The following is a 26313-nucleotide window of genomic DNA, read 5'->3' on the forward strand; positions in this document are numbered from 1 at the left end:
GAAACCCGGTGACGTGTTCTTCCTTCAATATGTATTTTGACTAGACAATGATTATTGACTAGATCTTTGGTTAATTTATTTACTTCTTTGTTCCACAACTTAATATTTTACGTAAGTTGACAGGAAATCTTAGCAGAGGATAGAATAGAGAGCTCACAAGGTACAGAATTAAGCCAAGGCCCCGGCCAGGCGGCTCAGTGGGTTAGAGCCAAGGGTGCAGGTTTGACCCCAGTCAGGGCACGTGCAGGAGTCAAGCAGTGAGTGCATGGATAAGTAAAGCAACACATTGATGTTTCACTTTCTCTCTCTCTCAAATCAATAAATAAAAAATTAAAAAACAAAGCAGAAAGAAACAAAAAAATCAACCTCAGTGACCGGGCAAAGAACATCACAGAAAGGCGGGAAGAACCGAGGTTGTTTGGGGTCAGGGAAGAAAAGCCTGTGACGTGGCTTCCTGATGATATCATTGTACTCCCGAAGGACACACAGTGTTTAATTCTAAAGGAGATGAGAGAAGAGGCAACAAGAAATGATGATCTTTTTAGTTGAAAGGAAGATACTCCATAATTTTAAGGATGATTGAAAATGTAAAATAGCTTTTTCAACTAGATTTTTAAATACATTCGAAGAAGATAATGCTTTCCCAAATAGTTGGAAGACTTTGTTTGGGGAATTCATCCTGACTAACAACTACCCTGCTACCTAGTGGCATAACACAGCCTTTCATAACCATGTTGTACTAGTTTTATCATCACGATCTCATGCTTCTGGAGTCTCTCGGTCAGGAATTAGAGAAGGCCACAGCAAAGGTGATGTCTCTTCTTCCCCAGCTGAAGGCCTCACCTGGAGATGGCTCAGGTGATGGGGGCTGCAGTCATCTGGGGCAGTGGTCCCCAACCTCTTTTGGGTCACAGACCCGTTTAATGTCAGAATATTTTCACGGACCGGCCTTTAGGGTGGGATGGATAAATGGATCACGTGACTGAGACAAGCGTCAAGAGTGAGTCTTAGACAGATGTAACAGAGGGAATCTGGTCATTTTTTTAAAAAATAAAACATCGTTCAGACTTAAATATAAATAAAACGGAAATAATGTAAGTTATTTATTCTTTCTCTGTGGACCGGTACCAAGTGGCCCACAGACCGGTACTGGTCTGCGACCCGGGGGTTGGGGACCACTGATCTGGAAGCTTCCTCACAAGCAGGTCTGGGGCCTGAGTGGGTGGGGTGCTCAGGCGGATGGATCCATAGAGGGTGGGCCTCCTGAGAACCAGAACCACGGAGGGGCACAGCCTCCTGAGAACCAGAACCACCGAGGGGCACAGCCCGAGGACAGTCTGAGAATCCTTGCAGCACTGACCCCAGGCCTACGTAGAGCCTGGGCTTCCTCGCAGCACGGTGGCCACACGCACGGCCATAGGACTTTGTGTGGCAGGGTATGGCTCCAAGAGCTAGTGTTCTTCAGGGTGGGAGCCGCATGACCTTTTGGGACCGACCTTCCGAGGTCACATAGCATCACTTCTAGAATCTCCTGCCGAAAGCAATCACAGGCTCGCTGAGGGGCAGGAATGGTGATGGCCCACCTTTTGATTAACAAGGTACCAAATAATGTGAGTCTACACTTTAAACCCACCACGGACCTGTAACATTTCTAATGGAAACTTTGCTTTTCCAATTACATATTTAACACTACTGTTAATTAAATCGTTATATAGAGGGAGGCAAGGACAGCAAACAGTCCTGAGATTGCTTTGTTAACTGGGGAAAAGGTGAAGCCACTTAAGTGTGGGATGCTACTAAGCTGGGTAATTTGTGGGAGAGAAAGCTGTTTCTCTCTCCAGTATTTTGTCTTGAAGGACAATTAAGATTTCCTGAGAACACCTGAATCTGAGCAGACGCCTAAGAATGAAGTAAGACTTAAGCCCCCAAAAGTATAGTATATTAGGAAAATTTTTGACAAGCACAGTAAACGACAATAGAAACTCTCTCTCTTTTACTACAGTGTTGCATTCTACAAATTATATTCTATCTCAGGATGAATCATTTTAAAACAAGATTGACTAAACACTGTTTAGCTCTCTGAATGCCATTATGACCACTTGTGCTTTACTCTGATAATGTCAAACCTGACCACAGCACTGTGTGTAGAGTTACAGAATCCCTGTGTTAACGTCCCAGCATGAGTGTTCTGGTAGGAACACACTGCTTCTGGAAATCGTAAACTGAAGAGCTTTGTCAACTTCAGTAAATTATTTTTCTGTACCTGAAGTAGAATTGGAATGTTCTTCTTATTTGGGAATATTTTAGTATCCTTACTGCTCTTAAAATTTTCAGTTTTTATGGTTCAGAAATATATTTGGTGTGTATCCTTGGATTCGCTACCTCGATCGCCATCTTGGTTTCTTGTAACTGAAATCGTCATTTTTTGTGGGCTGAAGTCTGTTTCTGCGGACTTTACTTGTTAACTTTGAAATTTCATAAACAATATTATAAGCGTATTTATAAGTTAAATGTTGCAAAGTAGCTAAGTAATGGTCATTAATGTAACAGTGCATGCTAGTGAAATAGTGAACCAGGCACTATTTCAAGAACTTGACATGCGATCCTTGCAGGACATTTATGAAGTAGATACTATTACTATCTCCATTTTTGCAGATGGGAGATCTGAGGCTCAGGCTCAGAGAGGTTTCAAAACGTGCTCAAGGTCATTAAGTGGCAGAGTCCAGGTGTGAACTTAGGTCACCTGGCTCCGGAGCCTGTGCTCTTAGCCTCTCCACTCTTTACTACGTCTAAGAAAAGCAGCTGTGTGGGCCACGTGAAAGCGAGTTTATTATGAAAGCTTTGAGTAGCCATTAAAGAGTGGTATTACCAGGTCCTGCTTACAGGTTTCACGTGACTTTTGTGTGTGTCTGTCTGTCTGTTCCTTCTCAGTTCGTGTCCCAGTCTAACTGCCAGCAGTTTCTGAACACGGTCTGGTTTGGCCAGATGTCCGGGTACCGACGGAAGCCCACCTGTAAGAAGATAATGACCGTTTTAACAGTGGGCATCTGCTGGCCGCTTCTGTCTCTTTGCTATTTGATCGCCCCCAAATCTCAGTTTGGCAGAATCATCCACACGCCCTTCATGAAGTTCATTATTCACGGAGCGTCCTACTTCACGTTCTTGCTCTTGCTGAACCTGTACTCTCTCGTCTACAACGAGGATAAGAAGAACACGATGGGGCCGGCCCTGGAAAGGATAGACTACCTTCTTATACTGTGGATCTTTGGTGAGTGTCACATTTGTTTGAAGGGCTCTGCTTCTATTGGCCCGTTCATTCTCCTCTACTTGGTGGCATCATAAACAAGTGCATTCGCTTGGTGATTTTACACTGTTTACGCATCAAGAATTTGAGCACTTCTGTGATCACTGGAGTCTTAACTAACATTTTTGTAAAGAAAAGTGTTCCTGAACTTATAAGGAAACAGAACTCTTACATAATATTACTTAATTACATGGAAGTTAAAATTTTTTAAATCCTCAGTCTCTAAAATAGTTTGTTAAAACAAAAACAAATTTTGCTGATGAATGCTTTTTGGGGGGTATAAGAGTATAAACCTATTTTTACATATTTTGAAATGTAATATATTTTATATTTGGTTCATTTTAAGAGTTAAGTATTTTGTTTTATTATATCATTAGTTTTTCTTTAAAGAACCTGCGAACTTTTGTAGTTGTTTTCTTAGCGACTCACACAAAAAATCAGTTCTTTGTATTGATAGCTAGAGCTTTTTAGAAATTACAAGTTTGTTTTTTTTCAAGACATTCTGTTTTGTGAAAATTGTTTTTTGTAAGTATGCTGAATACTGAGTATTTTAAGTGACTGTCGGATGCCCTTGCCCTTCTGTGCTGGGCTGGGGGGACCAGTGTGTGTTTCTGGGCTTGGATGACGTCTCCTTTATTTCTCTGTGGACCTTCAGCCTTGCTCTTAACCCCAGCATTCCCGAGTCCTCTCTCTACTGTCTGCTGTAAAGGGCTATTGACGGTCAGTCTTGTATATGGTTGAAAGCACTGATCGATGAATGTGCCTTCAATTGTTTCGGTCCTTAAACAACTGGAGAACAGTTCGTGGATGCTGTTGGCTTTTAATTCTCCTTCAGCTATAAAATTAATGTGCATACTTGGGATTTTCCTTTTTTGGGGGAAATTAATTTCAAGTAACTTGATTTCAGTCATTGTTTCACTGTTGGCAAAGTTGTCTGTGGTACATCCACGTTTCAAGTCAGGTAGACAGAACGGTCTTCCGGTCAGATGGCAGAGCGGTCACCATGTCCTCGCCTCCTCCCGCAGCCACGTCACAGCTACAACTAAACTACACGGCCAGGACGGAGAAGGGCCCGCAGCCTGGCTGGACAGAACTCCTCTAACTGAGGACATGAGGAGGAGCCACGCTGTGACTGTCAGAGCTGGACAGAACTCCTCTAACTGAGGACATGAGGAGGAGCCACGCTGTGACTGTCAGAGCCGGACAGAACTCCTCTGAGGACATGAGGAGGAGCCATGTTGTGACTGTCAGAGCCGGACAAAACTCCTCTAACTGAGGACATGAGGAGGAGCCACGCTGTGACTGCCAGAGCCGGACAGAACTCCTCTAACTGAGGACATGAGGAGGAGCCACGCTGTGACTGCCAGAGCCGGACAGAACTCCTCTAACTGAGGACATGAGGAGGAGCCACGCTGTGACTGTCAGAGCCGGACAGAACTCCTCTAACTGAGGACATGAGGAGGAGCCACGCTGTGACTGTCAGAGCCGGACAGAACTCCTCTAACTGAGGACATGAGGAGGAGCCACGCTGTGACTGTCAGAGCTGGACAGAACTCCTCTAACTGAGGACATGAGGAGGAGCCACGCTGTGACTGTCAGAGCCGGACAGAACTCCTCTGAGGACATGAGGAGGAGCCATGTTGTGACTGTCAGAGCCGGACAAAACTCCTCTAACTGAGGACATGAGGAGGAGCCACGCTGTGACTGCCAGAGCCGGACAGAACTCCTCTAACTGAGGACATGAGGAGGAGCCACGTTGTGACTGTCAGAGCCGGACAGAACTCCTCTAACTGAGGACATGAGGAGGAGCCACGCTGTGACTGCCAGAGCCGGACAGAACTCCTCTGACTGAGGACATGAGGAGGAGCCACGCTGTGACTGCCAGAGCCGGACAGAACTCCTCTAACTGAGGACATGAGGAAGAGCCACGCTGTGACTGCCAGAGCTGGACAGAACTCTGAGGACATGAGGAGGAGCCACGAACTCCTCTAACTGAGGACATGAGGAGGAGCCACGCTGTGACTGTCAGAGCTGGACAGAACTCTGAGGACATGAGGAGGAGCCACGAACTCCTCTAACTGAGGACATGAGGAGGAGCCACGCTGTGACTGTCAGAGGGGTGGACAGAACTCCTCTAACTGAGGACATGAGGAGGAGCCACGCTCTGACTGTCAGAGCTGGACAGAACTCCTCTAACTGAGGACATGAGGAGGAGCCACGCTGTGACTGTCAGAGCTGGACAGAACTCCTCTAACTGAGGACATGAGGAGGAGCCACGCTGTGACTATCAGAGCTGGACAGAACTCTAACTGAGGACATGAGGAGGAGCCACGCTGTGACTGTCAGAGGGGTGGAGACGCGACAGAGCCTGGGCCCACACCCGCGGTGGCAGTTGAGAGTCGGGGGGCTGGGAGGTGCCCCCCGGGGAGGGCAGGGCTGGGTGGTGCCCTCTGGGGAGGGCAGGGCTCCAGCGCTGGGACAACCAGCAGGGATTCTGGTTCAGAGGGTTATGGCTGAGTGGGAAGGAGGGCTGCCAGAGTCCTGGGTATTCTTTATAAATGTCCACCCAGGACTTAACATGCTGGCCGGCTCACTGGCTCTGAGCTCCAGCGCTGGGGCCACAGCCAGGGTCACACTGGAAGGAACTGAGTTGTCTGGCTTCTGAGTGAGATCTGGAGGGGCAGCTCTCTCCCAGACAGAAGCCGTTGTTCCTTTGCTGAGCTGTGGCCCTCCCGGGTGCAGGTGTAGATAGGCTCCATATCTGGAGTCCTGCTCGGCAGGGTCTGCCCCTGCACAACAACCCTGCCACTGGAGTCATGGCCAGTCCTGATAACCAATCAGCCTGCTGGTCAGTCCCTCCCACTGACATGCCAGCCGCAATCAAGGCTCAACTACAGGAGGGCACACAAACCCACACAAGGGCCACACTGGACTCAGGTGACCAGGGAGAATACACCACTGGGCCCCACAGCACACCTGCTACACGAGGCCACTCGAACAAGACCAGGGGACACAGCAACTCGACCTGATGCACAGAGACAAGCACAGGGAGGCTGCCCAAATGAGGAGACAAGGAAGAGAGTCAATAACTGAAATGAGGGATACATTACAGGGAGTCAACAGTAGACTAGATGCAGCAGAGGATCGGATCAGGGGTCTGGAAGACAAGGAAGCAGAAGACACCCCATCAAAACAGCAAAAGGAAAAAAAAAGAGGATCGTTGAAGGGGCCCCTGGGACAACACTGAGCACACCAACATTCGCATCATAGGGTACCAGAAGGAGGAGGAAGAGAGAGAAAGGAACTGAAAACCTATTTGAGTAAATAATAACAGAAAACCTCCCTAACCTGGTGAAAGAAATAGACACAAAAGTCCAGCAAGCACAGAGAGTCCCAAACAAGATGAGCCCAAAGAGGCCCCACACCAAGACCCAACATCATTAAAATGCCAAAAGTGAAAGACAAAGAGAGAATCTTAAAAGCTACAAGAGAAGAGCAAGCAGTTAGTTCCCTACAAGGGAGCTCCCAGAAGACTGTCAGCTGATGTCTCAACACAAACTGTGCAGGTCAGAAGGGACTGGAATGAAATATTCAGAGCGATGGAAAGCGAGGACCTCCAACCAAGATGACTCTACCCAGCAAAGCTACTGTTAGTATCAAAGGGTGGATAAAGAGCTACTGTTTAGTATCGAAGGGTGGATAAAGAGCTACTGTTTAGTATCGAAGGGTAGATAAAGAGCTTCCCAGAGAAGAGGAAGCTAGAGGAGTTCATCACCACCAAACCAGTGTTACAAGAAATGTTACATGGCCTTCTTTAAGAAGAAGGGGGGAAAAAAGATGAAAAACATAAATAATGAAATGGCAATAACTTCATACCTGCCAACAATTATTTTAAATGTAAATGGATTAAATGCTCCAATCAAAAGACATAGAGTAACTGAATGGATAAGAAAACGAGACCCATATATATGCTGCTACAAGAGACCTCCTTCAGATCAAAAGACACACACAGACTGAAGGTAAACGGATGGCAAAGGGTATTTTATGCAAATAGAAACAACAGCAAAAATCTAGGGAGCAGCACTTATCTCAGACAAAATAGACTTTATAACAAAGTCTAGAACGAGACAAAGAAGGACCTGGCAATTCCACTTCTGGTTATTTATTGGGAGAAACCCAAACCACTAATTCAAAAAGACATGCAGCATTGTTCACAGTAGCCAAGCTAGGAAAGCAATCCAGGTGTGTCGTCCACTGACGGACTAGTGCAGGGGTATGGTCAACCTTTCTATACCCACCGCCCACTTCTGTATCTCTGTTAGTAGTAACATTTTCTAACCGCCCACCGGTTCCACAGTCATGATGATTTATAAAGTAGGGAAGTAACTTTATTTTATAAAATTTATAAAGCAGAGTTAACAGCAAGTGAAAGCATATAATAATAGTTACCAAGTACTTTATGTCGGATTTTCGCTAAGTTTGGCAGAATAAATCTTTATAAAACAACTTACTATAGTTAAATCTATCTTTTTATTTATACTTTGGTTGCTCCGCTAGTGGGCGGTAGGGACCAGGCTGACCACCACTGTGCATAAAGAAAAGGTGGTACGTGTCCAACAGAATCTGACTCAGCCTCAGAAGGAGTGAAATGTTGCCATTTGCAGTAACATGGGTGGGTGTGGAGGGTGCTGTCCTGGGTGGGACAGGTGGGACAGAGTAGGACAAATCCCTTGTGATTTCACTTACGTGGGACATCTGAGAAACCAGATGGATGAACAAGGCAGAAGCTGCCTCATAGGTACAGAGAGCGTTTGATGGCGCTGGATGGGAGGGCGTTTGGGGGGGGGTGCTGGGTGAGAAGGGGGAAGGGAGCAAGCTGTGCCCATTGCCAGATATGAACACAGTCACAGGGATGTACAATACAATGTAGGGAATGCAATCAATAATGTATTCAGTCTGTATAGTGCCAGATGGCCACTGGACCTATAGGGTGACCATTTCCTAAGTCATATAAGTGTCTGGTCACTGTGTGTCCAAGTGAAACTCATACAATATTGCGTGTCAGCTGTGATTGAAAAATAAAAGCCATTACAAAATAAAACAAGCTGCATAAAATAAAAATAAAACACATCTGAACATTAGGTCAAAGACAATTAAATAGTGTCTTTTTGTTAATATTTCCTGTTTCCTGTGTTTCTGCTATTCTGAAATGGTATGTTTTAGCCTAGGGAATAATTTATACTTTATCACATGGAGTTCCAAATTGCATTGTTATAGATGTTTTTCAATGTGAAATTAGCGTATATTGTTATCTGAGTAGGTTAAGAGATAATGGGCTGAAAGGAATCTCTAAGAAACACTTTCTTCCCCAATTCATTTAAACGACTTCTGAAAGGTGGTTATATATGCCTTGGTCATACAGAACGGAAATTTTGTACTATTTGTTTATAACCTACTGTTTAAATGGCATTATGAAGAGAAAGACTATTTTATTTTGTAAAGAAGATGCAATTCACCCAAGCCTACACAAGAATCAAATTAAAGTCATATTCCCTGGCAACAAGTTAGGCTTCGCGGTATCTCAGAGAGACGGCAGGCGAAGAACAGGGCACCTAGGTCTGGGTACCTATCCCAGGGGAACTTAAGAGAGAGGTTTAGAGGTATCAGCTGTTACATAAATACAGGCTGGGTTTAGAGAGAGCAGTTTGGAAGTGCCGCCTATCTGGTATTTATAGCTGTTAGACGGATGTCACTGTAGGAGGGAGTGCAGATGGAGGAAAGAGGGGGACTGAGCCCCTTTGGGGCGTGCGTGGGTGTGTGGCATCAGTTTATTTGTTCTTTTATGCCTGTTTGAGCTTACTCCCTCTCTTGGAAAGATATTATCGCATGAAACTTAAGGTTATTTTCTTTCAAATTTTGAGAATATTTTTTTAACTGAAAAGTTTTCTTTTTTTAATGAGGCTATCGCTGATGCAGATGTTACTTAACATGTTCAGTCTTATGGTATTTTTCAGTTTATTATTGAATCAAAAACAGTGTTATCTGATCTTTTTCCTTCCTTCCTTATTTATTTATTTTTTTTAGGGATGATTTGGTCTGACATTAAACGACTCTGGTATGAAGGGCTGGAAGACTTTTTAGAAGAATCTCGTAATCAACTCAGTTTTGTCATGAATTCGCTTTACTTGGCGACCTTTGCCCTCAAGGTGGTGGCTCACAACAAGGTGACTGTCCGCTGTGTTGGTTGGAGGCACACACGAGGCTTACTTAGGAAGAGCCCCACGGTGCTTGGCCACCCGGCTCAGAGTCGCGCCGGGCTCACGGCTGTGCCTGACGTTCCCACGTCCCCGTGCTCACGGCTGTGTCTGACGTCCCCTGTCTGACGCCCCCGCGCTCACAGCTGTGCCTGACACCCCCGCGGCGCACGGCTGTGTCTGACGCCCCCGCGCTCACAGCTGTGTCTGATGTCCCCGTGCTCACATGATGTCCCCGCGGCGCACGGCTGTGTCTGACGCCCCCGCGCTCACAGCTGTGTCTGATGTTCCCGTGCTCACATGATGTCCCCGCGCTCACGGCTGTGTCTGATGTCCCCGTGCTCACATGATGTCCCCGCGCTCACGGCTGTGCCTGATGCCCCCGCGCGTGGGACGGAGTGCTCGGTCTCCTTCCTTTCCTGGGGCGGGAGGATGCCTGTTGCCCAGGAGCGTTGGTTGCCTGGTTACCTATTACTGTGCCAGGTGCCCTGGTTGGTACCCGCTGTGCTTTATCTCATTCCCTCCTCGCAGGGACTCGATGAGACAGACGTGCGTCCCCCACTTTTCAAGTAAGGAAAACAAGCTCAGAACCATCAAGTAGCTTGTCCAAGACCGGATTTAAATCCGACCTGTGCTGGGCGTTTTCTTTCTACCAAGTGCTGATTCCCGATATCTGAGCGGGGCTCATGTGCTTCATTAACCTGTTTATGTTAAAATGAAAACACAAAGTTACTTAAATTAATTAGTATTTGATATCTTTACATCTGCGGGGTGGAGGGGGAGTTATCTACATAGGATTCACTATGCAGTGTTTTACACATTCCAAATTATGGTTATCACCTTACGCAGCTTTAAAAGCAATGTAAATGTAACTATTTTTCTGATGCCGATTTCTTTTTTTTTTTTTTTTTATTTTTTTGATTTTTTTTTTTTTTTTTTTTTTTTTTTCATTTTTCTGAAGCTGGAAACAGGGAGAGACAGTCAGACAGACTCCCGCATGCACCCGACCGGGATCCACCCGGTACGCCCACCAGGGGCGACGCTCTGCCCACCAGGGGGCGATGCTCTGCCCATCCTGGGCGTCGCCATATTGCGACCAGAGCCACTCTAGCGCCTGGGGCAGAGGCCAAGGAGCCATCCCCAGCGCCCGGGCCATCTCCGCTCCAATGGAGCCTCGGCTGCGGGAGGGGAAGAGAGAGACAGAGAGGAAAGTGCGGCGGAGGGGTGGAGAAGCAAATGGGCGCTTCTCCTGTGTGCCCTGGCCGGGAATCGAACCCGGGTCCTCCGCATGCTAGGCCGACGCTCTACAGCTGAGCCAACCGGCCAGGGCCTCCGATTTCTTTTTAAATTTAGAATTTGACAAAAATTCTAGCCTTCACAATACCTTTTCATTTTACTTTTATAAAGCTTTTCACTCCCCAAAGCCCAGAGAAGGCCATAGATTTTATGTTAACTATCTTTGTTTAAACTCTGAGTTTAAAATTCTTCTAAGTGTAACAGTTGAGGAACTAAAAGATACAGTATTTTCTGAGGTTTTTTGTTTGTTTGTTTTCACCAATTTATAGACTATAGCAAAGGTGAGCTGGTTATCTAATATCATTTTGCTTTATTAAAAACTCTATTTCTTGAAGTAATCAGTAGTATGGATTTGTTAGTTACGTTCAATAACCTCAGTTGTGAAATTACTAAGAAATAAAATTTGGTCACATATAGATATATGGTTCAATAAAGAGTTGAGGGCTACTTGACCAGGTGGTGGCACAGTGGATAGAGCGTCAGGCTGGGATGCGGAGGACCCAGGTTCGAGACCCCGAGGTCACCAGCTTGAGCGCAGGCTCATCTGGCTTGAGCAAAGCTCACCAGCTTGGACCCCAGGTCGCTGGCTTGAGCAAGGGGTCACTCGGTCTGCTGAAGGCCCACAGTCAAGGCACATATGAGAAAGCAATCAATGAACAACTATAGTGTCACAACAAAAAACTGATGATTGATGCTTCTCATCTCTCTTCGTTCCTGTCTGTCTGTCCCTATCTATCCCTCTCTCTGACTCTCTCTCTGTCTCTGTAAAAAAAAAAAAAGAGTTGAGGGCCATTGTTTTTTCTTTTAGCCCTAGTAGTGGGATGCCCGAGTCACGTATTAACCAAACCAGGTCTCTTTGAGAATAAAAGGGGACGAGCGCTCTTATTAATTGTGCCGGGAAAACCGGTGGATAACCTGCGACTGCCCCAGGCCACCAGAACACGTGGCCACTCTGCATCCGGTAGCTGGGCACTCTTTTCCTCGGCGTTGAGAAAGGACAGGAACATCTACGGTTCATTCTAGGATCCTTAGTCAGGGGCCAGGTTAACTTATATGACGGCTGACCAACTGACATGTAAATGTCCCTCAAATTTGTGTTGTGGAATTTCAGAAAAGCTAGCAAACATTTCATTCACACAAGGTCTAATGACATTTTTTTAAATTGTTTAATTTTTTTTTTTATAAAAAGTACCCGTGTCTGAGGAAACCTCCTATAGAGTAGTGATATTGCCTCCCCCGTGTAGAAATCTTTTATTTAGTTAAAACAATGTTATTACTACAGGGGGGCCTCCGGTTACGACACAGTTCCGTTCCCACGACAGAGACGTAACCTGAATGTTGGTGTTGAGTCGAAACACACCCTAGCCGGACACAGATGGAACACCTGTGCTTCTAACAGTCCCACGTGGCGTGTGGGGGACGCCAACTCCCTCCCTCCCATGCGAAGTTACCGTGTGTTCTGCCACCTGCAACCCAGCTAGTTCGCTCACACAGTCCGTGGGTACGACGCTGAGGGCACAGACCGAAACACTCACGTCTCAACTGTTTCGGGTTCTCAGGGCAGTGAGCGTCATGACCTCGAAACGTCCTATGTCAAGACTGTCGTAGCCCGAGGACCCCCCTGTATTAAAAGGAGACCTTTATACAAGTATAAGCGGTGATCTCCCACAAGGAGACCGTAACTGACATGGGTTGGGGTTTGTTTTTTCTTTCAAGAACTGGAATGTGATTTTATTGTCCTCCCTGAGAGAGCTGTTCACCGTTGGCTTTTCCTCCCCGCCCTCAGTTCCACGACTTCGCGGACCGGAAGGACTGGGACGCGTTCCACCCCACCCTGGTGGCGGAAGGGCTGTTTGCGTTCGCGAACGTCCTCAGCTACCTCCGGCTCTTCTTCATGTACACGACGAGCTCCGTGCTGGGCCCGCTGCAGGTGAGCCAGTCCCCGCCCCTCCGGCCGGGCGCTGCAGGTGAGCCAGTCCCCGCCCCTCCGGCCGGGCGCTGCAGGTGAGCCAGTCCCCGCCCCTCCGGCCAGACGCTGCAGGTGAGCCAGTCCCCGCCCCTCCGGCCGGGCGCTGCAGGTGAGCCAGTCCCCGCCCCTCCGGCCGGCGCTGCAGGTGAGCCAGTCCCCGCCCCTCCGGCCAGACGCTGCAGGTGAGCCAGTCCCCGCCCCTCCGGCCAGACGCTGCAGGTGAGCCAGTCCCCGCCCCTCCGGCCGGGCGCTGCAGGTGAGCCAGTCCCCGCCCCTCCGGCCGGGCGCTGCAGGTGAGCCAGTCCCCGCCCCTCCGGCCAGACGCTGCAGGTGAGCCAGTCCCCGCCCCTCCGGCCGGACGCGGTGTAGCGTTCTAACGCCGGAGAGCTGACGTATCACTCACGTCAGGCCAGCAAGTATTTATATTTATTGTGTTCATATATATATTTTTAAATGTCTGCAGGTTAATCATTAATATGTTTTAATATTATGATCTAGTTCAGCAAAGGATTTTTTTAAAAGTATCTTTATTGGCCCTGGCCGGTGTGTGAAAGTCCCGGGTCCAATCCCCGATCAGGGCACACATGAGAAGCGACCACCTGCTTCTCTCCACCTCCCTCTCCCCCTTCTCTCCCTCTTCCCCTCCCACAGCCAGTGGTCCAATTGGTTAGAGTGTTGGCTCCAGGCACTGAGGATAGCTCGGTTGGTCTGCGTATCGGCCCCAGACGGGGTTGCCTGGTGAATCTCAGTCAGAGCACATGTGGAAGTCTTCCTCACTATCTCCCCTCCTCTCACCTAAAAAAAAAAAAAATTCTTTTTAAAGTAAAAGTATCTGTATTAAGGTATAATTCATACAGAATAAAAGGTGCCCGTCCTAAGTGTACAGTTTGATGAGTGTTGAAATGTGTGAACTTGTGTCATCACCACCACCACCAGGATGTAGAACACCTGCATTCCCTCGGGAAGCGTCCTGATGCCTTTGTGGCATTAGTGCTCCCCACCCCTGTCCCGGCCGCCGTGGACGACTGATCCGTGTGTGACTGTCTGGGGCGGGCGGGTCTCGGAGCTGAAGGATCTGGAAGCACCATGCAACCACTGTGGTGTCACACAGCAGATGGTCTCAGACAGGAGGTCGCCCGGCGGGCTCTCAGGCGACAGCGGGCTCCCCACTGTGGTCATCATGTCAGCTCCACGCCCAGCAGGAGGAGGGGCAGCAGAGAGCCGTTTTCCCCTTTTTACCAAGAGAACCGTCCTTTTCCACACACCTCCACCGGTAACCCAGTGACCAGAAGTGGGTGGCCTGGCTATTTGCGGCTACAGGAACGTCTGAGCAGATAGGCACTTTTAATTGTGCGTGTTGTCCCTCAAGAAACCAAGCTCTGGTTAGTCAGGAAGAGAGGGCAGGAAAGTAGAGGTGGGCCAGGCACCTGCACAGTCCTGTCTGCAGGCTTTTTAAAAGAGAAGTGTTGCTCTCTGGTGTAGTCTTACTGACATGACAGATTTGTATTACGTAACCGTGCCGAAGTATTCTATTCTGGAATAATTTCATGTATAACACTTCTAATACCTTTTTTAAAAAACACGTTTTGTTCATCATAAGTAATCCAGTTATAAATATAAAACTAAAAGAAGGTAGAGTAATCCAGTTATAAATATAAAACTAAATAAACGAGAGGAGGCAGTTGGCGATGGTAACTACCTTTGCAGAAGTGCAGCCTTCCCCCTTTATGTGCCTAACCTGCTATTTCGGGCCACGTTTTTATGTGATTACTGCAGTTATTTGTTAAATTTACCTGCATCTGCTAACATTATTTCCTTTCAAATCTTTGCAGATTTAGGAGTTGACGGACTGATTTTTAAACGGCTTATATAACCTATTCAGTAAGGTACAGACAGATCTCTCCCTTGGTTCAGCATGACCATATTTTATTTTATTTTTTAAAATTTATTCATTTTAGAGAGGAGACAGAGAGAAGGGGGGAGGAGCAGGAAGCACCAAGTCCCCATATGTGCCTTGACCAGGCAAGCGCAGGGTTTCGAACTGGCGACCTCAGTATTCCGGGTCAATGCTTTATTCCACTGCACCACCACAGGCCAGGCTTGGACATGACCATATTTTATCATCCACATGGAGACACTGGGGGAACGAAAGGGATGCTATTAATTACTCAGTTGGGACAGATGCTGTAAGGGACCATCCTAGGCAAACCGAGGTCCGAGACTGTCCTGTGGTGGAATACATGACGTGGTCCTGTGTTCGGCAGTGACTGCATCCTTTCTCCTGGCTCGTGGCGTCGGTGTGGTGGCAGGGAGCCGGGGGAGGCAGCCTGTCCGCTCGGCCCTCTCTCCCTGTCCTCCTGTCTCAGTCTCCGTCACTGATGTCACACGTGTCCTGTGCTTTCCCACGTCCGTGTCACTGTTTGAGGTCACCCCGTTTAGAATGTCCCAGCCCTGTCTATCCTCTGCCTGTTGGAGTCGTATCCAGTTCCCTGAGCGCCCTGGGCTCTGGGGACCCTAAGACGGGCGAGCTGCCCTGTCTCCGTACGGAGCTCACAGCCCACGAGGGTGACAGGGGCGCCCTGGGCTCTGGGGACCCTAAGACGGGCGAGCTGCCCTGTCTCCATACGGAGCTCACAGCCCACGAGGGTGACAGGGGCGCCCTGGGCTCTGGGGACCCTAAGACGGGCAAGCTGCCCTGTCTCTGTATGGAGCTCACAGCCCACGAGGGTGACAGGAGGGCCCTGGGGACCCTAGGACGGGCGAGCTGCCCTGTCTCCATACGGAGCTCACAGCCCACAAGGGTGACAGGGGCGCCCTGGGCTCTGGGGACCCTAAGACGGGCAAGCTGCCCTGTCTCTGTATGGAGCTCACAGCCCACGAGGGTGACAGGAGGGCCCTGGGGACCCTAGGACGGGCGAGCTGCCCTGTCTCCATACGGAGCTCACAGCCCACAAGGGTGACAGGGGCGCCCTGGGCTCTGGGGACCCTGAAACGGGCAAGCTGCCCTGTCTCTGTATGGAGCTCACAGCCCACGAGGGTGACAGGAGGTCCTGGGCTCTGGGGACCCTAAGACGGGTGAGCTGCCCTGTCTCAGTACGGAGCTCACAGCCCACGAGGGTGACAGGGGCGCCCTGGGCTCTGGGGACCCTAAGACGGGCGAGCTGCCCTGTCTCTGTATGGAGCTCACAGCCCACAAGGGTGACAGGAGGTCCTGGGCTCTGGGGACCCTAAGACGGGTGAGCTGCCCTGTCTCCATACGGAGCTCACAGCCCACAAGGGTGACAGAAGGGCCCCGGGCTCTGGGGACCCTAAGACGGGCGAGCTGCCCTGTCTCTGTATGGAGCTCACAGCCCACGAGGGTGATAGAAGGGCCCTGGGCTCTGGGGACCCTAAGACAGGCGAGCTGCCCTGTCTCTGTATGGAGCTCACAGCCCACGAGGGTGACAGAAGGGCCCTGGGCTCTGGGGACCCTAAGACAGGCGAGCTGCCCTGTCTCCGTACGGAGCTCACAGCCCACAAGGGTGACGGGCGCCCTGGGCTCTGGGGACCCTAAGACGGGCGAGCTGCCCCGTCTCCGAATGGAGCTCACAGCCCACGAGGGTGACAGGAGCGCCCTGGGCTCTGGGGACCCTAAGACGGGCGAGCTGCCCTGTCTCTGTATGGAGCTCACAGCCCACGAGGGTGACAGGAGGGCCCTGGGCTCTGGGGACCCTAAGACGGGCGAGCTGCCCTGTCTCAGTACGGAGCTCACAGCCCACGAGGGTGACAGGAGGGCCCTGGGCTCTGGGGACCCTAAGACGGGGGTGACAGGAGGGCCCTGGGCTCTGGGGACCCTACGGACGAGCTGCCCTGTCTCTGTATGGAGCTCACAGCCCACGAGGGTGACAGGAGGGCCCTGGGCTCTGGGGACCCTAAGATGGGCGAGCTGCCCTGTCTCTGTATGGAGCTCACAGCCCACGAGGGTGACAGGCAGGCCAGTGGCATTGGGAGAGGGAGCTGCAGGCAGGGGGGTGTCAGAGAATGCTCCCGGAGTTCAGCACGGGGAGGGGCGAGGAGGAAGGAGGCGGAGGGGATGAGTGGGGGGATCCCTGGAGAGGGGCGCGTGCCGGCTGCCGTCTGTCCCTGCTCCTGTGCCAGGGGAACGCTCCGCCCGGTGAACTGGCACTTCTGAGGCTGGTCTACACTGGAAGGCAATTTGAATTCGGTTTATCTAAACTAGTCAGTTGTGTTGTTTCTACTAAGTTAAAAAACATTCCTAGAGGACAGGTCATTTTCTCATATTGCTTAATGATGTTTGTTGACTTGGGGAACCGGCACCTGTTGGGGAGAGGGAAGAGGGCCGACCAGGAGCGAGGTCGCCCTGCCTGTGGCCGTGCTGCCTCCTTCAGAGGTCGAGCCAGCAGCCAGTGCCTCCTGGGCGTCCTGGGCGCCCTGGGCGCGTGGGGAGTGCTTTCCCCTTACAGCATCCTCGTCACCACGCTTGTTGTTTTCATTTCCACTGCACAAACGACACCCCTTGGGGATGGTAGCGGTTGCACAGCTCACAGAACGAGTAAGTGGAGCCAGGCGTTGACCCTGAGCCTCGTTGCCGAGGCCAGCCTGCTCCTGACCGATGGACCTCCTGCCAGCACGGAGCCACTAGCTCGTCCGCAGCAGAGGAGAGTGGGGCGGGCAGAAGTCAGTAACGTTACATATTTTAACAAGCAGACGGTAAGAGAGCATCTGTAAGCAGGTGGTCATAGTAATAATGGCCCTGAGCGTGTGGGTGCTTACTACTGTTCTCAGGTCTCTATTTATACATTTCTCCTCCCTTAATCCTCACAGCCATCCTGAGAGGCAGACTCTTAGGTCCCATTTTACAGAGGAGGAAACTGAGGCGTAGAGACAGTGACTTGAGCAAGGCCGCCAGGGTTCCCGCCCAGGCGATACGGCTCTGGAGCCCACGGTCTGACCACCCGGCAAAGTGGACTCTCTGGTTTTTTTTTTTTTGCAAAGTAATATAACTCCCTCGCTAATTTTTCTTTCTTTTTTGAGAGAGAAAGAGAGAAGGATAAGGGACAGACAGACAGGAAGGGAGAAAGATGAGAAGCATCAATTCTTCATTGCAGTTCCTTAGTTGTTCATTGACTGCTTTCTCATATGTGCCTTGATTGGGGAGCTCCTGCTAAGCCAGTGACCCCTTGCTCTAGCCAGTGACCTTGGGTTTAAGCCAGCGACCTTGGGCTTCAAGCCAGACATGGGGTCATGTCTATGATCCCACGCATAAGCTGGCGATCCTGCGCTCAAGCTGGATGAGCCCGTGTGCAAGCCGGTGACCTTGGGGTTTTGAGCCTGGGTTTTTGGTGTTCCAGGTTGACACTCTAACCATTGTGCCACTGCCTGGTCAGGCTTCCTCACTAAGCTTCATTGTATAACACTTCTGTGGACAGACTTTACTAATTTATAGATTTTTAAAAACGACCCCTGGTTTATCCACGTGTTTCCAATGTAATATACAACTTATAACACTGGCAGTGGGGTGACCAGACAGCTCGGAGAGAGAGGACCACACAGCACGGGTCACGACCTGCCCTGCAGTGCCCTGCTCACCGCACCCCTGTGCCTGAGGGGTTCTGTGTCTGCTGAGAGGAGCAAATGGGTCAGTGTAAGATGCACGGCTGGCGCCTCCCACAGATGGTCAGAGGTTCCTCCAGCCCCTCTGTGGCCGGTGGGGTTAGCGGTGGCTGACCCGAACACGACACCAGGAAACTGGACGGGTGAATGGAGTGACCGGCACGCGAGTGCATGGTGTATACTCCCAGTGCGTCGTGGGGCTTCGCTGGGTAACCGTTAGAGTTAGCAGTGGCCCGTGTGGCGTGAAGGGCCCATGGCTGTCATTCGTGATGAGTCCAGAGTGATGTTAGGGGTTTTGTGATTTGGGGGATAGATTATTTTTCTTTTAAGAAGCACAGAGTGTCAGAGCTCGAGGAAAACTCAGGGGTTGGTCAGGGTTCTCAAATGAGAGGCTTCAGAGCCACGGGGATGGGGGGACCCGTCACCTGCAGCCCGAGTCCCGACCCCAACCTCGACCCCTGCTGACTGAGCAGACCGGAGTGAAGTCTGGCCGATCTTGACCAGCTGTGGGTGGCCGGGTCTGGCACAGCGTCCGGCCTTCATCCCTTTTACGCTCAGAAATCTCCGGCTCAGCTCACGCAGCGTTAGCAAGAGACCTGGCGTGAAATGTGAACAGTTGCATCTGTCTTGTGTGTTTATTCACGTGTTAATTCAGCAAGCCGCGCTGTGTGTGTGTGTGTGTGGGGGGGAACTGTTGGTGAGAACTAAATCCTTCTTCACTGTACCCAGTCCCAGGTTTTTAATGGGAGAGCCCAGATACAGCCGCATGGTGACGTGTCAGGAAAGCACTTGTGAGGCTTTGGAAGCAGAAATTCACTGCTGCCTGGCGTTTTCTGTCGCCCTGAGGCGCTCGCCGCCCCTCTCTGAGCTTCCATCCGCCCCTCAGGAAGACAGAGTTAATACTGGCCTTTCCCGCCTGGTGGGGTGACAGCTCTCAGAAAGTGGTTGAGTTAGGTAAAAAGGCATAGAAAAGGTAGTTATGTATTTAACATTTTAATTAACATACCAGGCTCTGGAGCTCACTGACATTGTCCTGCCCTTAAAGACTGCTAGAAGGGACAGAAACATTAGTATAAAGTGAAAAATAGAATTTTAGAGATTATACACAAACTGCTTTGGAGCATGTGCTGGAGGGAGTCAGGAAGGCTTCTTAGAGGAGGTGACATTTGATTGGGGCCTCAAAGGGATGAGCGGCTCGCCTGGAATGGAGCAGAGAGAGAGTAGCAGAAACCGAACCGTGGGGTCTGAAAGCGAGGTACGCTTAGGGGGGGACAGCGTGTCCTTCCGCTTGGACGGCAGAGGAGACAGCGTGTCCTTCAGGTGAGGCTGCAGAGAGAAGCCGGGCTGGGTGCCGGCGGTTCCGGTGCCAGGAGCTGGACCACGCTCACACACGCAGAGCAGGTTTTCAGCGCCAATGACCCGACGGGAACTCTGAGGTCGATGCCGACCGCTCTCCCTGGGGGAAGGTTGGGGAGGACGAGACGTGGCGTTGTGGCTGCGCCCTTTGGGCACCGTGCGCAGGGCGGTGTGCGTGCGGCGGTTCGCCTCCACGCCCATTTCCCAGGACGAGTCCTCAGGGGCGTGACCGCGTCCAGCAGGGGGAGCCCTCCGGAGCCTGCGGCCTGTCTGTCTCTGGGAGGATGTGTGCGTGCCGTCCCGCAGGCAGTGCAGGAGCCGAGAGCACCGTCTCCACCCCCTGAGTGGCGTTCGCGCTGCCTCTTCCTGAGCTCTTAGTAGTTTGCTTTAATTTCCATTTTTCTGATGACTGGGAGAGATGTGTATATTTTTCTCTCTCTGTGTTATCAGTATTACCTGCTGCGTATGTTTCAGTATTGATATTTTCATTACCTGTCTCCACTCATTTCTTTTTTAATATTTTATTTTACCCTTTTAATGGAATTTATTGGGGTGACACTAGTTAACAAAACGCTGTAGGTTTCAGGTGCACAGTTCTTCAGCACATCTCTGTGCCCCGTGTTGTGTGTTTGCCCTCCTCCCCCAAGTCAGGTCTCCGTCCATCAATGTATCCCCCATCCCCTCCTCCAAACCCCCCCAACCCCCCATTTTTAATCCTTTTCTTTTCTAAGTGAGAAGAGGGGAGATAGAGAAACAGGCTTCCCCATGCACCCTGACCAGGATCCACCCAGCAACCCCATCTGGGGCTGATGCTCGAGTACCGAGCTATTTTTAGCACTTGAGACTGATGCTTAATTCTTAGTTTTCATATTTCAGATTTCTTAAAATTTGCTAATAAGCTTCAAGTAAACATGTAAGAAAATACTGTTATTATTTTTAGAAATCAATAAGTCTTGTGCTTTCTCAGACTAAAATAAATGTGCTGTGTTTAACGTCTGCCTTTCCTGTGAGTGGCTAATGTGCTCCCGGGGCTGGATCAGCTCGGAGGTCCCCCCAGTCCTCGCTTTGGGCTGTCCTCATGGCCCCAGGACTAATGTTGTGCTTCTAAAAATCAGGTCATGAAGTCTGTGGGTTTCTTATTACACATTGCTCTCTTTTTTTCTTTAAAATATTGCCTGTCTTCACATTAAAATTGAATTACTCTTAAAACTTAGTCATGTTAAATTAAGCCTTCTACTTTGGGACTAAATTTTTAAAATTAAAATAACATCATACATAGCCACTCTTGGGAAAAAAAAAATCTCTGTATAGGTTTCAGCATCTAAATTGTCTTCAAAGGCAACCCTTTAAAGCACTTACTGAATTCTCACAGTCATGACTTACTACATTCTCTACTGATACAGCGCGCCTTTATTCTCAGCACTCATGGTCTGACTAAATGATTTCTTTTAATCATTTAGTCAGGTGTGCGTCGGGTGCAGGGCCTCTACCACTGCCGCAGACCGGCGCTCGCTGCGGTGGCCCAGAGGATCCGGCGTGGCTCCGCGCTGGGTGAGCCGCTCACGCAGGGCCCAGGCCGGCCACCTTCCTGCTGTCACCGCCTGTGTCATCGCTGTGTGGCACATGTTGCTTGGGCAGGCTGAGGCAATTAGGAATTTTACTTGAAGCTGGATTTCATGATATAAATCTGACCTGGTTAAATTTGAGGGAGGATTATTTTTAAACACTATTTTTTGTACTTTAAATATTTTACTTTATTGATTTTTTTTTCTAGAGAGAGTAGAGAGAGAGAAAGGGGTGTACTTTAAGATGAATAAATGCATAAAGCGAAGAAAGTTCAAAGCGAGAAAGGCTGCCTCCCAGCCTCCAGCCCCACCACCTCCTTACAGGTGCACATGAGCAGTTTGTTACATAAACTTACAGAGGTTTCCTGTGCGTGCGAAGCCCTCTCTACCCGAAAACATGGATCTGACGGAGCCTTTGAGAGACAGACACGGGAGCTGTTACCACACTGTCCGCGCCCTGGTTTTCTGCCTCCCTGTTTTATGCACACGCCCCTCCCCCCTCCCCCTCCCCTCCCCCTCCCCCTCCCCTCCCCCTCCCCCTCCCCTCCCCCCTCCCCCCGCGCCGGCACGCGTAGCTGGACCGTTCCGTAGGACGCACAACAGCCGGGATGCTCTCCCGTGCTGCCTCCGCCAGGGCCGCAGTGGAATCCGCCTGTGCACCTGCGTCTCTGTGGACTTCCGATCTGTTGGCGAGGTGTAGGGAGAGACTCGCTGAGCCGAAAGGGTAGTGTCGAATTATTCTCCAAATCCGTGTGCCAGGAATTTTGTGATAAAGTGCTGATGATTCCCCAGATGCCAAAGAGTATTGCAGAAGAATGACATCCGGCTTGGACGAAGCTCCCAGGTGGACCGCACAGGTCTACACTGCAAAAGACGATCGTGTCCACACTGGACCCGGCCACGGGGCTTGTGCTCATGTTATTTTCTTCTAACGGGCCCCCAGTGAAAGAAAACCAGTTACCCCAGCAAAAGAGAGGAGGGCGGTCCTGCAGGAGGACGTGCGGTCCTTGGGGAATTGGTTTATTCTTGGTTGTAAAAAGGCAATGAAATGCCTTGTCATGTTGGTCATATGTTCATAAACTTGAAGAAGCAGTAAATACGAGCACGTATTTCCCTTTGGACCTGAGCAGGGGGTTTCCTTTAATTCCTCACAGATTAGCTTCTTCCTTACACCTCTACCTTCACCCGGCGACGCCCCTGCAGGCTTGGCATGAGGGGTGGGGGAGGGGGTGGGGGGGTGTCCTTGGGCAGCGACTTCAGACGTTCTGCACGTGCTGAGCTGTCTCCGCCAGATGGCGCTGAGGAGTAGCTTATGGCTCCTTTCTGTCGTCCTGTTACTGACCGGTCACTTAGTATTTCCTATTTTGTCTTCCTGGTAATTTTCATGAACCCCTGTGTTGTGTATTCCAGATTTCAATGGGACAGATGCTTCAAGATTTTGGAAAGTTCCTTGGGATGTTCCTTCTTGTTTTGTTCTCTTTCACGATTGGGTTGACACAACTGTATGATAAAGGCTACAGCTCCAGAGAGAAGAAGGACTGCGTGGGCATCTTCTGTGAAGAGCAGAGCAACGACACCTTCCATTCGTGAGTGTCTCAAACTTTTTAGTAAATAATAGTTCTTTCCCTTGTGCTGTGTGTGAACTAGAACCTACAGAAACAGAACTTCAGGTTTTCTTTAAGAAGTTTTCTGTCTTGGCCCTGGCTCGCTGGCTCAGTGGTAGAGCATCAACCTGGCGTATGGACGTCCCAGGTTCGATTCCCGGTCAGGGCACACCAAAGTGATCATCTGCTTCTCCACCTTTCCCCTTCTTTTTCTCTCTTCCCTTCCTGCAGCATGGCTCGATTGATTTGAGTGCATTGGCCCCAGGCACTGAGGATGGCTCCATGGAGCCTCTGCCTCAGGCACTAAAAATAGCTCGGTTGTGAGCATCGAGCCTAGATGGGCAGAGCATTGGCCCCAGATGGGAGGTTGCCACGTGCATCCCAGTCAGGGCCCATGTGGGAGTCTGTCTGTCTCCTTTCCTCTCACTTAAAAAAAAAAAGTTCCTTTTTAATAAGAAATACCTATTTTCTATGAATCATTTGATAGTTATCTTCACATATAGAATCTTAAATAGCTAGCAGGTCTCCCCGCTGCCGTCTGTCTGAAGAGAGGGACGCTTGGCGGCTTGTGCCCTGCTGGTGTTTGGACAGGACAGTTCTTTGTCAGCTGTACATTCTGCAAGATGTTCATTCAGCCTCTCTGCTTCGCAGTCACTGTTACAACCAAAGCAGTCTGTCACGGTTTTATCACTTGTTAGGAGGACGTTAGAGTGGAGAATTATTAGAGTGTGCATCATGAACAATGTTTTCCTCTAGTTTACTGTTATCATAATGCGTGCACACTCTACGTGTGTTCAACAAGGAATTGAACAGCCAGTTGTGGTGAGGCAGATAAAATACCACCCCTCTTTTTTTTCTTTTTCTTTTTTTTACAGAGACTGAGTTGGAGAGAGGGGTAGATAGGGACAGACAGGCAGGAACGGAGAGAGATGAGAAGCATCAATCATCAGTTTTTCGTTGCGACGCCTTAGTTGTTCATTGACTGCTTTCTCATATGTGCCTTGACTGGGGGGGCTACAGCAGACCAAGTGACCCCTTGCTCAAGCCAGCGACCTTGGGCTCAAGCTGGTGAGCCTTGCTTAAACCAGATGAGCCTGCGCTCAAGCTGGCGACCTCAGGGTCTCGAACCTGGGTCCTCCGCATCCCAGTCTGACGTTCTATCCACTGCGCCAGTGCCTGGTCAGGCTTACCTCATTTATTTTACACAGCATGCTCATTCTTGGGTTATCAGCGTGCACTGTGCAATGTGTCGAGACAAATGAATGCTTTGTGTTTTGTTTTGTTTTTTGCTACCTGCTTCTTTTCACTGTCTTTTAAACAAAAACATGATCATCTTTACAGGTTCGCTGGGACTTGCTTTGCTTTGTTCTGGTATATTTTCTCCCTAGCCCACGTGGCAATCTTTGTCACGCGGTTCAGCTACGGCGAGGAGCTGCAGTCCTTCGTGGGGGCCGTCATCGTGGGGACGTACAACGCTGTGGTGGTGATCGTGCTCACCAAGCTGCTGGTGGCCATGCTGCACAAGAGCTTCCAGCTGATCGCGGTGAGCACGCCCCCTGCAGGTCACACCGGGCTTGTGCGGTGGATGGGGCCGCCAGATAGTTACCAGAATCAGTGTCATCTTACAGTTAGGTTTCTTTAAATGCAAGGAACGTATATTAACAGCAAACCCTGAACCAAATTTTTTATCTACAAGGTGTGGAAATATTTAGACAGTTTAAAAAGACCTCTCTTTTTCCGCCCCCCACCCCACCTCGTGTTTGTGTATGTGCATGTGCATGTATGTGCATGTGCGCGTGTGTGTGCATGTATGTGCATGTGTGTGTGCATGTATGTGCGTGTGCATGTGCCCATCCTGCACTGCGTCTGCACCTGCCCTCCACAGAATCATGAAGACAAAGAATGGAAGTTTGCGCGTGCCAAGTTGTGGCTCAGCTACTTTGACGACAAGTGTACGCTGCCCCCCCCTTTTAACATCATCCCCTCCCCCAAGACCATCTGCTACATGCTCAGCAGCCTCAGTAAATGGATTTGCTCTCACACCTCGAAAGGCAAGGTCAAACGGCAGAACAGCTTGAAGGTAAGATGAGGACTGCAACACAGAAGTTTGAATGGTTCCCAATCTCAGATGTTTCCTGAGGCATAAATACAGTGTGTCCGTAAAGTCATGGTGCACTTTTGACCGGTCACAGGAAAGCAAAAGACAACAGAAATGTGAAATCTGCACCAAATTAAAGGAAAACCCTCCCAGTTTCTGTAGGATGATGTGGCAGCATGTGCGCATTTACAGATGATGACGTAACATCGTGTATACAGCGGAGCAGCCACAGCCATGCCAGTCGAGATGTGGACGGTACAGAGGAAAGTTCAGTGTGTTCTGTGGCTCGCTAAATTCGAATCCGTGACCAAAGTGCAACGTGAATATTTGCACATTTATAACGAAGCGCCACCACATAGGAATAACATTACTCAGTGGGATAAGCAGTTGAAGGAAACCGGCAGTTTGGTGGAGAAACCCCGTTCTGGTAGGCCATCAGTCAGTGATGAGTCTGTAGAGGCTATACGGGATAGCTACCTAAGGAGCCCTAAAAAATCTGTGCATGAGCCCACATCAAACTGCACTGAATAGGTATGAAACTGGGAGGGTTTTCCTTTTATTTGGTGCAGATTTCACATTTCTATCATCTTTTGTTGCTTTCCTGTGACCGGTCAAAAGTGCACCATGACTTTACGGACACACTGTATATATATAGGCTTCCTGACTGTCTGATTTTCTTAACTCCTGGATCCCCGATGCATGGCATAGACATAACATAAAGTAAGGAGTCAGTAAGTATTTATTGAGAATGAGAGAGAGAGAGCTGCAATTTTTTTTTTTGGTGAAATCGTACCTCAGTTTTTAAACATAGAAAAGATTCATAACCCCTATTCTGTGAGCCTCGATAAACACTGACTACTGTAGTCGTTTCCTGTTTTTCTGGTTCTTCTTGAAAGTTATTCACTACATGAATAATTCAGTACATGTTGCTATACACCGGAAGTTGGCAAACATTTTCTGCAAAGATCCAGATAGTAAATAATTCAGACTGTAGGCTGAGACAAAAATCAAAGTGTTATATGAGTAGTAATATAAGAAAGAACATAAATTTTTATTGTTTTTATTGATGAAATTAAACATGTAACAGTAATCAAGTAATAATAATGTTTGTAATACAGATCTATTAACGAGAAGAATGGAATTCCATTTTGGAGGGATAACGTTTTGTTTGACTGGGGTTCAGTTATTTCCTACCATCAAACTAGTCACAAATGTTCATGGATAAATACCGTTCTTAGCCCACAGGCCATAAAC

At 49.4% G+C, this 26313-nt stretch overlaps 1 protein-coding gene across 1 annotated transcript in view; it reads left to right on the plus strand.

Annotated features, from left to right (window-relative positions):
• Window positions 1–26313, plus strand: part of TRPC1 (transient receptor potential cation channel subfamily C member 1) — a 56679-nt gene that overhangs the window by 27852 nt on the left and 2514 nt on the right. Inside the window, exons 6-11 of the mRNA XM_066241202.1 lie at window positions 2932–3268; window positions 9389–9528; window positions 12641–12784; window positions 22768–22943; window positions 24303–24504; window positions 24847–25041. Of these exons, the coding sequence (XP_066097299.1) occupies window positions 2932–3268; window positions 9389–9528; window positions 12641–12784; window positions 22768–22943; window positions 24303–24504; window positions 24847–25041 (1194 nt within the window). The remainder of the gene's footprint in view (window positions 1–2931; window positions 3269–9388; window positions 9529–12640; window positions 12785–22767; window positions 22944–24302; window positions 24505–24846; window positions 25042–26313) is intronic.

This window comes from Saccopteryx bilineata, chromosome 8, assembly GCF_036850765.1.
Source record: "Saccopteryx bilineata isolate mSacBil1 chromosome 8, mSacBil1_pri_phased_curated, whole genome shotgun sequence".
NCBI classification, from domain to species: domain Eukaryota; kingdom Metazoa; phylum Chordata; class Mammalia; order Chiroptera; family Emballonuridae; genus Saccopteryx; species Saccopteryx bilineata.